This window comes from Saccopteryx bilineata, chromosome 6, assembly GCF_036850765.1.
Source record: "Saccopteryx bilineata isolate mSacBil1 chromosome 6, mSacBil1_pri_phased_curated, whole genome shotgun sequence".
NCBI lineage: Eukaryota > Metazoa > Chordata > Mammalia > Chiroptera > Emballonuridae > Saccopteryx > Saccopteryx bilineata.
This window is the reverse complement of record NC_089495.1, coordinates 120706110-120720432: the sequence shown is the minus strand read 5'-3', so window position 1 is coordinate 120720432 and position 14323 is coordinate 120706110. Positions and strand designations below refer to the sequence as shown.

General features: G+C 51.1%; 2 protein-coding genes across 5 annotated transcripts; one reads left to right on the top strand and one right to left on the bottom strand.

The window, feature by feature from the left end:
- Positions 1 to 3253: 3253 nt before the first annotated feature.
- On the bottom strand, positions 3254 to 7862 carry CCDC115 (coiled-coil domain containing 115). Its single transcript, XM_066235050.1, has 5 exons — positions 7709 to 7862; positions 7527 to 7630; positions 7364 to 7446; positions 5686 to 5814; positions 3254 to 3914 (listed from the first exon to the last, which is right to left on the bottom strand). The coding sequence occupies exons 1-5, from the start codon at positions 7817 to 7819 to the stop codon at positions 3802 to 3804; spliced, it is 540 nt and encodes a 179-aa protein (XP_066091147.1). The 5' UTR covers positions 7820 to 7862; the 3' UTR covers positions 3254 to 3801.
- A 123-nt stretch (positions 7863 to 7985) lies between these two features.
- On the top strand, positions 7986 to 12081 carry IMP4 (IMP U3 small nucleolar ribonucleoprotein 4). Of its 4 annotated transcripts, none has more exons than XM_066235049.1 (10): positions 7986 to 8247; positions 8369 to 8568; positions 8714 to 8822; positions 10110 to 10193; positions 10889 to 10998; positions 11074 to 11206; positions 11380 to 11444; positions 11563 to 11618; positions 11737 to 11810; positions 11892 to 12081. In XM_066235049.1, the coding sequence occupies exons 2-10, from the start codon at positions 8566 to 8568 to the stop codon at positions 12002 to 12004; spliced, it is 747 nt and encodes a 248-aa protein (XP_066091146.1). In that variant the 5' UTR covers positions 7986 to 8247; positions 8369 to 8565; the 3' UTR covers positions 12005 to 12081. The 4 variants fall into 4 exon arrangements, with proteins under 4 accessions (XP_066091146.1, XP_066091145.1, XP_066091144.1 ...); XM_066235048.1 differs by having other exon boundaries at positions 7988 to 8247; positions 11524 to 11618; XM_066235047.1 differs by having other exon boundaries at positions 7989 to 8247; positions 11290 to 11444.
- Positions 12082 to 14323: the final 2242 nt, after the last annotated feature.

The following is a 14323-nucleotide window of genomic DNA, read 5'->3' as shown; positions in this document are numbered from 1 at the left end:
GGGGGAGGAGCAGGAAGTATCACCTCCCATATGTGCCTTGACCAGGCAAACCCAGGGTTTTGAACCAGCAACCTCAGCATTTCCAGGTTGATGCTTTATCCACTGCGTTACCGCAGGTCAGGCTCTAATATCTTTGAGCATCCTAACAATTGTTATTTTAAACTCTGCATCTGGTAATTTAGTTATATCTGACTCATTCCGGTCCTTTTCTGGGGATTTCTCTTGATTCCTTTGTGTTGCACTTCTCTGCCTTCTCATTTTATCTGTGTAAAAGAAGGTTTTGGCCACTGGAGTCCACTGGGTGTGGCCTCTGTGTTTCCTAGGTGTGGTCTGTCTGCAGGCCCGCCACCCCCTCTGCTGTTGCTGCCTAGGGCACTCATGTATGGGCTTTGCTGGTGCATGCCCACTGGGGCTGTTGCTGTGGTTTCCACCTCTCCTTCATGGGAGTGGCTGTGATCATGTGCTCGGGTGTACAAGCCTCGATGGCCTTGGCCTTCGACCCCCCCCCCTGCGAGTGGCATTATGCTCGGCCCTGAGGGCAGGGGTGAGCACCTTTACTCAGCTGCGGGTCTCCACCGATTCCGGGCTTTCGCCCCGCCCTGTAGGAGGAGCCCGCTCATGGGACGCCTTCAAGCCTTGGCTCCACAGACTGGCAAGACTGCGTACCTACGCTCAGTAGCGGGACTCCGCCTGTTCTCAAGACCCTGAGCTTTGACTCACTGCACATCTGTGTCCTCCTCTGGTAGTTGCCAAGCCTGTCTCCTTTAGTTCACGGGCAAGTCAGGAGATCCTTTACTAGCTGTGGAGCATACGACCTGCAGAGCACTGGAGTGCTCTACCCTTTAAGAATGGCCAAGGGTTACTCTTGCACCCCCACAGCTCCAGGGAGCTAAGACTGGACTGCCTCCTGGCTGAGTGCAAGTTTTAGCAGTTTCTTGTATCACCCACTGTACAATTAGGTACCAGAAGCCTGAGATTCAGCAAGAGGTCAAGGACACGTGGAGGCAAAGTCCTTAGATAAATGGGGAATGTAGTTCACCCAGGACAGGGCTGAACTCTGCCAATGAGATTCTGGAAATGAGAACTGAAAGGATCATAAGGCAGTTCCAGTTTTAATTTCTTAAAAATCCTATACACCGCTCCCAACAGTAATTGCACCAATTTGTATTCTATCTGCCACGGGCATGTTCCCCACCCAGGCAAAATTCTGGGAACTTGAGGGGTACCCAGGCCCATCATCTTTGCATCTACCTACTCCCAACGCTGTGGACTCTGGTCAGGTCTTGGGAGAACGAATGCTGATGCCTTGAGCAGAGGCATTTCTAATTTCTCTTTTGGTCTTTGTCATCTACTTAGGCTTTATTCCTACTCTGAACCCATACCTTAATGTCTCTTCCTGTTATGTGAGTGGTTTTGTGTGGGTATATATAGTAGAATGAATCCCCAGTGGCGAAGACCCCAACTGGGGTGAAGTGGGCTGGGGTTCTGGCAGGGAAGAGGGGTTATTTAAAAGTTTGCAGCCATTTTCATGAAGGGGTAAGGGGCAAGCCTGGATTGCTAAGGAGGAAAAATAGGAACTCTAATTAGTGGACCACAGGGTAACTGAACCCACCACAGACTAGAGGTTAAATTGACCTCTGACCCTCTGCAGTCCCTCAGGCGCTGTACCCTCATGGCAATCTGTACAGAGAGGGGCGGTGCTGGCACTGCTCTCCCATCCCCATGGCCCACCCAGAGGAGTGTTCGAGAGCCCAGGAGGGGTTGCCTCTACCAAGAGTGACATCTGTCTTAAATATTTTAAATATGCTTATTTAATATTTAAACATTTATATTGTTGACATCTATAATGTGTGCAGTAGCTAACAAAATTGAGTTACTGACAATTAGCTAATGATGTGATGAAAACTGATACTTCAATCAAAAAACAGAACAATGGGCCCCAGAGCTTCAAGGGCATCACACGAGGCATTTCAGTGGAGAGCAAAAATGAAAACCCCTTCCTGTTTCCATACTCAGAGTCACACCTGGGCCCCTGAGGTGACAACCAAGAATCCTAACTGCTAGACCATATGGGAACTGCAAGGGGGGCAGGGGTCATAGAAGCACTATATCACTTGAGTCAGCAGTACCCACAAGAGAGGACTGCACACCATAGTTTGTTCTGCCCTTGTGCAAATCTGTCCTGACTAGGCCTCTCCTGGCCAGCAGGCAGTCTTGTCTCCCTGACCTGGGGCCCTGGCTCATGGCTAAGTGTGGCTTGTCACTATCATGTATATTTGCACACCCCACCTCATGAGCATGGCCACACCTGAAACTTCAAAGAGTTAATGAAGTGGGGGCTATTGCTTGACCTTGACATCAAATGACATCTAAGATCAACATAAAGGACCCCACCCAGGATGGGGGTTCCATGTGAGCTCTTTTCTGTGAAAAGTAAAAAGCAGAATGTTACCTTTTACTTATTCTGCCCTTTAAACCTGTTAATGCTTTGTGTAAAGCAGAATTTTGTCCTGAAATTCAACCTTTGTATGTGGGCAGGATGTCTTCTCGTCATGGGGTTTCCTGTGAGTGCTTCCATTAGATTTTTCACTGACACCTTGAGCTCAACATGGCCAAAAAAAAGACAAAGAAAGATTCCCTTAATCCAACTGCAAATCTGTTCTAGTGCAACTGCAGTGTATGTTAAAGGGCAAGAATTAAAAGTGGTACCTGTGTATTATTAACTGGTAGTAAGATCTATGAAACAATACGGTACTCACTGGGATTAAACCAAAGAAAGAGACGGTACCTTGAGTCAGTGGGAAGGGTAATGAGCAACACCGTATGTGGACCTACACAGGAAGGACGGAGCTGCACGTAAGACTCACCCCATGTCTCAACTAAACCACGGATGTTCTGGAGAAAAATGGGAGTTCCTTCATCATTGCATCAATTACAACCCTGAACCAGAAATCATAAAAGAGCTGACAAATTCAACCCTATTAAGAAAACTTTACAATAAGTTTTTTTTAAAAAAACCATCATAAGCAGAGTTAGAAAACAAACTGGGGAAAATAGTGACATCACTCACATTATGAACAAAGGACCAATATTCCCCAAGCATAAGAAATAGCTCCTTAGAAAGTGCAAAAAGCATCAACAACCCAGCAGGAAAATGAAGGTAGGGCACAGGGTTCCCAGGACAGGAAATACAACTGGCCTCTCAACAAACTACAAAAGGTTCAGCCTTACTCCCGGAAGAAAAAAAGGCAAGTCTTTTCCTAGAATTATTTTATTTGAAAATACAGGTCAGATCTTTACTTTTTGGCTTCAAACCTACCCACGTATACAGCTGTTGTTTTTTCATCAATGTGGAATCATTCTCTCCTGGTCTGTTAGCTGTGTATGGTTTTGTTGCTCCATCACAATCAGCTCTGAGGCTCTAGTGAAACCAAGCACCCACTTCTCATCCTTCCACTACTAACTGGGCAGTCTTCTATCTGCCAAGATTTATGCACAAGTTTGCTGTTGTTCCCCAGAATGAAATAACCTAGCAGCTGCGACCCACCCCATGAGTGTGTCCTGGGAAAAGCACTGGAAGTGGTTTCACAGTAGGGACTTCGAACATTAGTTTGCCTCTTCAAATTTTCACAACTAACAAAGTTGGAAACATGCAGACTGGAGAAATTTTGAGGAGGGGAGGGACCAGCCAGGGGTGGTGGTGGTGACAGGGGCAAGGATAATCTGTGAAGGAAGAAGGCCTGTGGTAAAGCAGCCACAGTGAAGAAAAGCTGTACTCAGGCCTCCTTCTGTGGCCACAGGTCAGGCAGCCTCGAGCTCGAGCTGCCTGAGTTTCTTCTGGAGCCCCCGGACCTGGTTTCGACCCCAGTCAATGTGGACCTGAAGACTGGCCATGTCTGCGGCCAGCTGCAGGCCTAGAGGAAAGGGAGAGATTGTCACCATGATGTCTATAGCATGACATGTGACTCAAGGGACTCTGGACAGCCCCAGGGATGGTAAAGGCTTCTAGTCTCCATACTATTTCTAACACGTTTCAGGTACAGCCTTGCAATGCTGCCCCGAACCTCCCTGGACCACACCCACATCTCTTTTAGATCTCTGCTAAAATGTCACCTCCTCAAAGGACTCCTTCAACCCCCTTCTATCATCCAGTAGGAACTAAAAGTCCACAGAGCATTACATGTCTTATGTCCTTGTTTCCATCCTTCTTCCCTCCATTATCACAGTCCCTCACTTACTCCTTCCATCCTGTTTTCTCTGCCCCAATGGGATTTCACATTCTGGACCCATCTCGAGGTGGCTTTCACCTGATGCCTCTGCTGAATGGCTGCTGCCAAGTTGTTTGGACCCTCCATGCCACCCAGCCCACTGGCCAGCCTTGTCTTCAGCCTACCTGTCCAGCAGCAGAGTTCACTGTACATCTGATTAACTCCATCCAGGAAACACTTTCTTCTTGTGAGTTCTGGGAAGCCTCCCCCTCTAGGTGTTGCTCCTGCCTCACAGCTGCTTATGTCTCCTCTGATGGTCTCTCCCTTTCCTCTTCCTCACTTCCTGTCCACACTCTAGACTCCCTGATGATCTTACCCCACCTCAGCTTTAATGCTATATCTGTTTCAGTAACCTGGGAATTTAAACACCGGAGTTCTATGGTGGGCTCCCAGGACTCTCTCCAGCTCAGGCCTCTTCCAAACTCCGGAGGCATGTGCCCAACTGCCCGCTGAGAGTCTCCACTGCAAAGCACTAGGAACACAACCACCCCCAACTCCTGACATCCTTTCGCTGCTGCTCAGCAGTCCTCCCACACCAGGTGAGGGCAGCTCCTTCCTCCCAGGATTCCAGGCTGGCCACTGTAGGCTCATCCTTTACTACTCTCCTTGTCTTATTCCCAAATTGATCTGTAAGCAAATTCTGGGGTGCTGTACTCTCAAAACATGTAAGTTTTCACCACTTACCCACTCCCCCACTTGCATCTGAAGCCTAGCTGCTTCCTGGCACCTGCTTAATCCCTCTGCTCTGTCTGTTCCCGTCCAGGATCCACAGGATTCCCGTCATGCTGCAAGTCCACCCCATTCCTCCCGAAGTTCTCAAAAGGGCCTACAAAGCCCTCAAATCACCTGGGCCCAGATCCCTCTGATCTCAGCTCCTGGCAGTCTCTGCTGCACCTACTGCACTCCAGCCTGCTGGCCTCTTTTCTGACACACCAGACACAATCTTGACTCAAGGTTTTTGCCCTGGCTGGCCCCTCTGCCTAGAACACTGTTCCCCTGAAAACCCACAAAGCTCCCTTCTTCAAAGAGGCCTTTCCAGACACCCTTCACAAAACAGCTCCCTAAGCTCATTCCTGTCCCTTTCCACCCACCATACCTTTTTTTTTTTTTATAATAATTCCCATTATGTATTTGCAGGTTATCTTCCCCCCCTCAACAATATAACATCCTATTAGGGATACTTTTCCCTTCCATTTCCTGTTGTATCCCCAGTACCTATCACCAGTCCAGACCACTGCCAATACCTAGTAAATGCTTTCAGAAAGAACAACAGGCATGCAACAAGTCTGCACTAAAGAAAACCTGCAAAGCCCTTGGCAGACTAATCACAGCCCCGGCATTCATGCCAACCACTCCCTGCAGATAGAGGGTCTGAGTTTGGCTCAGGGCCCATGGCTGACTGGAAGGGTCCACTCACCCTCCCGGAAGCTGACTTGGGCCTGCCGCAGGCTGTGAGGAACCAGGATTCCAAACCAGTTCAGAGGGTCTGGGGGGGCTGAGGACTCTGGCTCTGGCATCCTAGACAGGCCTTTGCGCCTACGCAGAGCTGGAGAAAGCAGGGTAGAGATTTGGAGTCATTACCTGACCTTTGTGTTCCTGGTGACAGTGTTGAACTCTGAGCTCATAGTCTCAGAAAACACTGATGGTTGGGAAATCTCCCCAACCTTTTACGTTCCATAAAATAGCTTAACATAAAGAACTGCTACTGTTCTGGCCCTGGCTGGCTGAGTGGATAGAGCGTGGACCTGGTATAGGGATATCCCGGGTTTGATTCTCCATCAGGGCACACATAAGAAGTGACCATCTGCTTCTCTTCCCTTCCCTCTTCCCTTCCACAGCCAGTGGCTCGATTGGTTTGAGGGTAGCCCCAAGTGCTGAGGAAAGCTCAGTTAGTTGGAGCATGGAGCCTAAGACAGGGGTTGCTGGGTGGATCCCGGTCTGGGTGCATGCAGGAATCTGTTTATCCCCCCTCTTCTCACCTGAAAAAACCTACATTAAAAAAAAAAAAAGGAACTACCATTCCGCCACTTTGAATTCAAATGTGTCTCAGTCCGTAATTTCTCTAACATATAAGCAACCTTTCTTTTTTTTTTTTTTGGTATTTTTCTGAAGCTGGAAACGGGGAGAGACAGTCAGACTCCCGCATGGGCCCGACCATGATCCACCCGGCACGCCCACCAGGGGGCGACGCTCTGCCCCTCTGGGGCGTCGCTCTGCAGCGACCAGAGCCACTCTAGCGCCTGGGGCAGAGGCCAAGGAGCCATCCTCTGCGCCCGGCCATCTTTGCTCCAATGGAGCCTCGGCTGCTGCGGGAGAGGAAGAAAGAGACAGAGAGGAAGGAGAGGGGGAGGGGTGGAGAAGCAGATGGGCGCTTCTCCTGTGTGCCCTGACCGGGAATCGCACGCCAGGCCGACGCTCTACCACTGAGCCAACCGGCCAGGGCCACAACCTTTCTTTAGACAAAGGCACACAACGAACTTTCCCATTTTGCCTGAATATGCTGGAAGGCCAGACAGACTCCCCCCACCCAGCTCCCATTTTTCATCTTACAAGTGGTGAGCTGAGACTGAAGGTGTCCCTCTGAAAGTAGCCAGACACAGATAAAGATTTTCTTTTCAACTGACAGAGACTTCCCCTGACTGCAAAACACCACCAACTGGGAAGTACTTCCCCTATAATTTGCCAGCTTCTCTCTACAAAAGTCTAAGGCAGGCCCTGGTCGGTTGGCTCACTGGAGGGAGCGTTGGCCTGGTGTCCTGGGTTCCATCCCTTTAGGGCACACAGAAGAAGCGACCATCTGCTTCTCTTCTCCTTCCTCTTCCCCACCCTCTTCCCTTCCCACAGCCAGTGGCTCGACTGATTTGAGGGTCACGCCAGGCGCTGAGGATAGTTCGGTTAATTTTAGTATTGGCCCCAGACCAGAGTTGCCAGGTGGATCCCAGTCGGGACACATGTGGGAGTCTCTTTCTCTACCTCCCCTCCTCTCACTTAAAAAACCTATCTAGCGCTCCTCTATCGCAACACCGAATGAAATCATCTCCTCGGCTGCACTGTGTCTCGGACACCCGTGGACGCCCTGCCAGAGGGCGGCTCACCTGCCTCACGCGGCCCCACGTCCTCAGGGGCCTGGGCGCCGACTCTCCCCATCCGGAACTGCTGCAGTCCGTTCTGCGCCTCGCTGGAGAACGAGAGGGGAGGGAGGGTCTGGGACGGCCCGGCCAGCGCGCCCGCCCACCCGCTGCGCGCAAAGCTCCTCACTTGGTGTAGACGCAGACCTGGGGTTCCATGCGCGAGGCATACTGCAGCGGCCCCACCGCTTTGGCGCCCATGGCGTAGCGGGCCTTGGAGAGCGAGAACCAACCCTGAGGAGAGCAGAGCAGTGGGCCCGAGCGCCCGCCCGTCCGGTCCGCCCCGTCCGCCCACCCGGCCAGCGGTCCCACCTCCTCCACCCGGGCGTTCAGCGCCATATGCTTCGCTTCCAGCTCCTCTAGGTCTCCGAGCAGCTGCAGAAGCAGCGAGTCCAGCTCCGCCCGCACGTCAGCTGCCGCCATGGGCCCTCCACACTCTGGTCTGGAACCGGGTCGTCCAATCACCGCCCACCGTGCCGGAAGTGAAGCCAATGGGCTCGCGAGGCCCACCTTTTGGGGGCGTTCCCAGTCTTGGTTGCGGGGTGGGGGGAGGGGGCACTGCTTCTAAGGGAAAGCGACCTTCGGGCAGCAGCGTCTTGGGACCCAGTAGCGGCTTTCTGCGCACAGCGCGCAAAGCGGACCGGCCCACCGCAACATTGGCGAGAGTGTGGGTGGTTACTTTAAAAACAGGGCTGTCGCTGTGGTGATGGAAGGAGGCGTACCAGCCTTCTCAAGGGAGAGGAGACTTTAAGCTTAATTCCAGAAGGGCCCGGAAGGCGACTCTACGGTCAGCCATGCTGCTGCATTTACAGTTGCTGCACTATTTCGAGCCGCCGTTGCCTATTTTATCGGTACGTCACTTTAAAATTGTGCATCCTGTATAGCAGTAACAGATGGTGAAGCCAACGGTGGGCGTTATTACTAACGCCAGTAGGCCGCCTGACCACTCCCTCCGCTTATTGGTTACTCCAGTGAGCATGCGCCTCCGGACTGGCCAATCGCCTTGTGAGTCCCATCATCTGCTCGCCATCTTACTAGAGGTCCTTGTAACCGCGGCGGCGTGTAGTGAAGCCTCCAGCCGCCTTCTTGGTTAAGGGCGGAAGCGAGGGCTGCGTAGCGCTGGTGGCGGCCGCTGCGTTTCCTGGACTCACGTGGAGGCGGTGCTCACGATGGTAACGATGTCGGGGCTCTTGTTTGGGAAGTTGAGGGTTGGCGGGCGGCTGGGGATGTGGTCCACGGGCTCAGGGGTGGCGGTCCCCGAGATCCCGACGTTGCGTGGCGAGAGAAGGGTGACGACCAGATCCGCCGTCCCTTCAGCTGCGCCGGGAGGCCCGCCTCCGCCGCGAGTACTTGTACCGCAAGGCCCGCGAAGAGGCGCAGCGCGCGGCCCAGGAGAAGAAGGAGAAGGTGCGGCGCGCGCTTGAAGGTACAGTCTGTCAGCTTGCAAATACTCCTCTGAGTCTTCCTGTTAGCTTGCATATCTCCCTTTGACGATTATTTGTCATTTATGTCGCAAAGTCTAGATTCTACGGTGTGTCTGTTAGTATTTTGTTGACGTCTAGTTCTCACATTTAAGATGTTTACCATTGTCCTATAGACGTTCCCCATCCCATCCCGGTGGCTTTCATCTTGCCACCTTCTTTAGTCCAGGGTAGGAGGCATATCTAATTTTCTTATGGGCATCACAAGTCCCCTGCGTTTTTAAACTGTTAGTTATTTCCGTCGTAAATTAGGACTCTAACCTTCCATTGTTTTCCCCACTTTCAGTTGCCATACTAATGAAGAGGCTGTCACACATGCCAATTAGAAATGACATATATACTTTTCTATTGTGTTCTTGGTGAAGCTTTGTTTTCTATCTGAGGGTACACCAACGCAAGTATCTGATTATTTAAAATTCACTTTGACATTCCTAGGTTTTAGATATATGAAGTGTTTGTAGTTATGTGTGCACGTTTATGTTAAGCATAAATGGAAAATGGTCAATCTAAGGATGTTTTCCACAGCTTAGGCGATTACAGTACTGAATATTGTTTTAAAAGAAACTGTTTCCTTGCTTTTCTTTGTGCTTACATAGCACTTATTTGTATCCTTAGCTTATGTTGTCGAGTTTTAGTTTTAAAGGTGCTATCAGGTTGTGTGTGTTCTTTGGCAGCTTTATGTTTTTGTTCAGTATTGCTCCTAAAAATGCGTTGAGTATAGTGGAGGTTTCCTTCTGGTGAGTATCTTCCATGTGCAAGAGTTCCTCCAGGGCACAATTAGTAGTGTTGGGTCCAGGGGTACACTCATGGTCAGTTCTGTATTCCCAAGATGCACATTCTTACAGCCCAGCCTCTGCCAGGTCAGGCTTCAGTTCACAGAGGAAACCTCTGACCAGAGCATCGTGAAATCGTGAACAGAGGTTTTGTTGGCAGAGGGTTTCAGGATTTCTGACCCACCTTTTTACAGAAAGAGCAGTCTAAAGCCATCAACCCATGAGACTCAGGAACCACAGAAAATTAAGTCTCCTGTAACCATTGCTAGCAGGGTAGCATGTAGACAGAAATAGTCTCCCACTTCCCACCCACCAATAATCATGTATCATCTCTGCTCAGAAAGGAGTAAGGCAGGTATTTTTTCCATCAAGTTTGTGAAGGTTTCTAAACCACAGTGTTGGTGTTCACTGAGGGCTCCGTGTGTGTGTCTCACTCGCCCCTCTGTCTTTCCCTTGCAGAGAACCGCCTGATCCCCACCGAGTTACGCAGGGAGGCACTGGCCTTACAGGGTTCTTTGGAGTTTGATGATGCTGGTGGTGAAGGTAACTTTTCTCAACACTTTGGGCCAATTACTATTCCTGCTCTTGAGCCCATTAGCTTCCACAGGTATCTTGAAGAAAGGTCCCATGACTCCTGTTTCTGGAACTGTTCCCCAGGAGTCCTCATGGTTTTGCACCAATAGCATCTCAAAGGAGCACGTTTTCAATGCTCCTAATTCTAGTTAGAGACATGTGGTATTGCCTGGCTTACTCGGCTTTGTTAATTGTGCCTCTCACAGGAATATGGCTTCTGCTAGGACAGGACAGTGTCCATTATGTTAGCTGCTGTTTGCCTAGCTCTCAGCACTTCCTTGACACCCGTATGTTTCACTCATTGCATTTGTCAACAAATGTGAAAGGAAACACAAATGCCATATATACTGGTTATGAGAGAGAGGAGTCTGTTACCTTTGGCCTTTGTAGAATCTGGACTTACGTTAACATGATAGCCCTTAGCCCTGTATGATGCTACAGCTTAAATGACTGAAATTAAATTTAAAAGTTCAGTTCCTGATTTGTACTTACGTTGGCAGCCAGTGTGGCTTGGGGCCACCCTGTTGCCCAGTGTGGGTGTAGAGTGTTCTATCATTGAGGGTGTTGTCAGATGGTACAGCTCTGGATGGGTTTGACTGCCCCCGAGTTAATATTTCACTTCCCAAGACAGTGTCACGTGCTTGCCCCTTATGCTCCTCTGACAGGTGTGACCAGCCACGTGGATGATGAATATCGGTGGGCAGGGGTTGAGGACCCTAAGGTCATGATCACTACTTCCCGAGACCCCAGTTCCCGCCTCAAGATGTTTGCCAAGGTACCAGTTGCAGGGAGTGGAAGACAATTCAGGTACCGATGGTCCAGGTCCTGAGCAGTGTGTGTGCACATGCAGGAGCTGAAGTTGGTTTTTCCTGGTGCCCAGCGCATGAACCGTGGCCGACATGAGGTAGGGGCACTGGTGCGAGCCTGCAAAGCCAATGGAGTCACCGACTTGCTGGTTGTCCACGAGCATCGAGGCACGCCTGGTAAGGCTGGGAGTAGGGAGCAGCGGGTGCAGGGTGGCGTCCTGAGAGCAGACAGTTTCTGATAGTTTGTCTGGCCCTGTCAGTGGGTCTCATTGTCAGCCACCTGCCCTTCGGTCCCACTGCCTACTTCACACTGTGTAACGTGGTCATGCGGCATGACATCCCCGACCTAGGTACCGTGTCAGAGGCCAAACCTCACCTCATCATTCATGGCTTTTCTTCCCGCCTAGGCAAGCGGGTGAGTCTGGGGTCCTGGGGCTGGGGCTGGGGCTATGAAGTGCTGGGTGGGCATTCCCTGCTCTCCTTCCTCTGCCTAGGTCTCTGACATACTTCGTTACCTGTTCCCTGTGCCCAAGGATGACAGTCACCGGGTCATCACCTTTGCCAACCAGGATGACTACATTTCCTTTCGGTGTGTCCATGGGCTGACTCTGGGATTGTATCCTGGTCTCTGTCCCTGTACTATGTGTTGTTGACCCGTAGCCGCTCCCTGCCTCCTCTCACTCCTACCCTGTCTGCCCTGATCCCAGGCACCATGTGTACAGGAAGACCAACCACCGCAACGTGGAACTGACCGAGGTCGGGCCTCGCTTTGAGCTGAAGTGTGAGTTTGGAGCTTTACTCAGGTCTGGTGGGGGGGAGTGCTGGCTGTGTAGGTGACCATGCCCCTCTTCCCCTCCACCAGTGTACATGATTCGCCTTGGCACATTGGAACAGGAGGCCACGGCAGATGTAGAGTGGCGCTGGCACCCCTATACCAACACTGCACGCAAGAGGGTCTTTCTGAGTGCTTCCTGAGCCTGCTCTGTTGTTGGGATGTGGACTTGGACCCAGGAGGTGGGGGAGGTCAGAATAAAGTCTGTGTGTGACCATCCCTTTGCCTCTGAGTGGTTCAGACAGACCCACTGTCAGGGTAAGTGTGAAGGATGATGTCCATGGGGTCTCCCGAGGTGGGGACCTGACAGCTTGGGGACATTCTCAGGACTGGTGTTGACACTGCATCTAGGACAGTGCAGGCCCAGTGTGCTGGCCTGGTCTCCTGAACCATTAGGAGGATTTGGTGCACTGTTACTTGGGAGCCCGGGCCCTGTGTGAGCTCATCATCTGGGAGGGATGGGCACAGCTAGCAGGACCTGTCACATCTGCTCCAAGTGAGCGTGAGACACGGCAGACGGGGCCTAGTCAGTGCTCCTCAGGGGCCCTCTGCCTGCCCTATTCACTAGGGACACAGGGACACTTCAGGGGTGCCATGGTGCACACCTCCACTTCTCTTGGCATCGAGGGGCCAAGGCTGCCCAGGAGAGGCTGGGGTCTTCCCTTGACCTCTCCATACTCACTTGCTTTGCCCTCCTGGTCTGCCCATTTCCCTGGTATGTACGCAGGGGCCTGGTTTCACACAGAATGAGTGCCAAGAGTGTATATAATGTACCAGGTTGACACATGGGGAATGGGGACAATAAGAAAATCCATCATGCTGGGTGAGGACAGGACTATGAAGATAAAAGTCAGGCAGTGGGATGGAGAGTGAGGGGCCTCTGCAGGTGCCCTGAGAGTTATGAGATGGCATGAAGCAGGGCCACCTGGATGACTAGTGCAGAGATCAGAGGTGGACATTTCTTATAGGATCCCAGAAATAGGAGCTGCCCAATGCAAGGGGGTCCTGAGCTAGAGCAGGGAACCCATAGGACAGCTGGGCCATGGCCTTCAGGGAGAGCAGGGACGGGGCCTCGTGGATGTATGTGACTTCTGGCCCCACACAAGAGTCCAGTTAATTCCTCCAGGGCCTTCTGAGACCTCTTCCAGCTTGCCACAACCTCACCTCACAAATGAAGAATAACCTTTAAGATTGTTTTTAAGTTGTGGAGATTCCAAAATACATATAAAACAGAGTATGGTGTTCTCTGTTGTTTCCCTAGAGCTACTGTAATAAATTATCACAAGCTCAGCGGCTTAGAATTATATTAACAGCCCATTTGTTTACAGTTCTGGTGGACAGATGTACAATATAAAGGTGTTGGCTCCACCCCCAGCCCCTCCATTCCTTGCCCCTTGCAGCAGCTTCTGGTGGCTACCAACCATCCTTGGTGCTCCCTGGCTTGTAACTACATCATGCTGGGCTCTGCCTGTGTCTTCATACGGCTTGGTATTGTCTCTCCTCTCCATGTTTGTTACTAGGATACTTGTCATTGTGTATATAGCCCATAGTAAAATCCAGGATGACCTCTTCAAGGTGCTGAATTTAGCCATATATGCAGAGACCATTTGTTCCCCCAAATAAGCTCACATTCACAGGCTCCAGGAATTAGGCTGTGGGCCTTTGTTGGGGCAACCATTCATCCAACTACATGTCTGTGTACTGAAGTGAGCTTCATTAGGTGTAGGCCTCCTGCCCTTCCTCTACCTTGCTTCCCCTGCACCTTCTGTGACAGCACAGCTGTAACCAGTCTGTCCCTGCTGATTGGGAGCATCCTCCCAGGAAGCAAACTCATTAGTCAACAGAGCCAAATATCAACAGTACAATGATTGAAATTTCTTTTGAGAGGCAAATTTTTTAAACTTCAACTATGTAGGTAGGTACACTGTTATTAACTTAATTAGGGTACTCCTAAGCTGGCCTTTGTGCCCGCACTCAAGGGGCCAAAGAGCCGTGTGTGGCTCGCGAGCCGCGGTTTGCCAAGGGATTGTTTCTGCCACAGGTCCTTAGTCCCTGGTATATGTGTATATATATATATATTTTTTGTATTTTTCCTAGTGAGAAGTGGGAGGGAGGCAGACAGACAGACTCCCGCATGTGCCCAACTGGGATCCACCAGGCATGCCCACCAGAGGGTGATGCTGGGCCCCTCTGGGGCATTTCTCCTCTGTAATTGGAGTTATTCCAGAGCCTGAGGTGGAGGCCATGAAGCCATCCTCAGCACCCGGGCCAACTTTGCTCCAATGGAGCCTTGGCTGCTAAACGATAAGAAAGAGATAGAAAGGGGAGGGAGAAGGGTCGAAAAGCAAATGGGCGCTTCTCCTGTGTGCCCTGGCCAGGAATTGAACCTAGGACTTCTACACACTGGGCCAATGCTCTGCCACTGAGCCAACCGGCAGGACCAGTCCCTGGTGTTTTGTTTT

Excerpts from the sequence above, each read along its gene's own strand:
- IMP4 (XM_066235046.1), top strand. Across the intron at positions 10,194-10,888 it reads TGATGATGCTGGTGGTGAAG|GTGTGACCAGCCACGTGGAT; the intron begins GTAACTTTTCTC and ends CTCCTCTGACAG. Across the intron at positions 11,811-11,891 it reads GCCTCGCTTTGAGCTGAAGT|TGTACATGATTCGCCTTGGC; the intron begins GTGAGTTTGGAG and ends CCCCTCCACCAG.
- CCDC115 (XM_066235050.1), bottom strand. The coding sequence starts at position 7,819 with ATGGCGGCAGCTGACGTGCGGGCGGAGCTGGACTCGCTGCTTCTGCAG. Across the intron at positions 7,447-7,526 it reads CAGGTCTGCGTCTACACCAA|CGAGGCGCAGAACGGACTGC; the intron begins GTGAGGAGCTTT and ends CTCGTTCTCCAG. Across the intron at positions 5,815-7,363 it reads CGTGGGGCCGCGTGAGGCAG|CTCTGCGTAGGCGCAAAGGC; the intron begins GTGAGCCGCCCT and ends TGCTTTCTCCAG.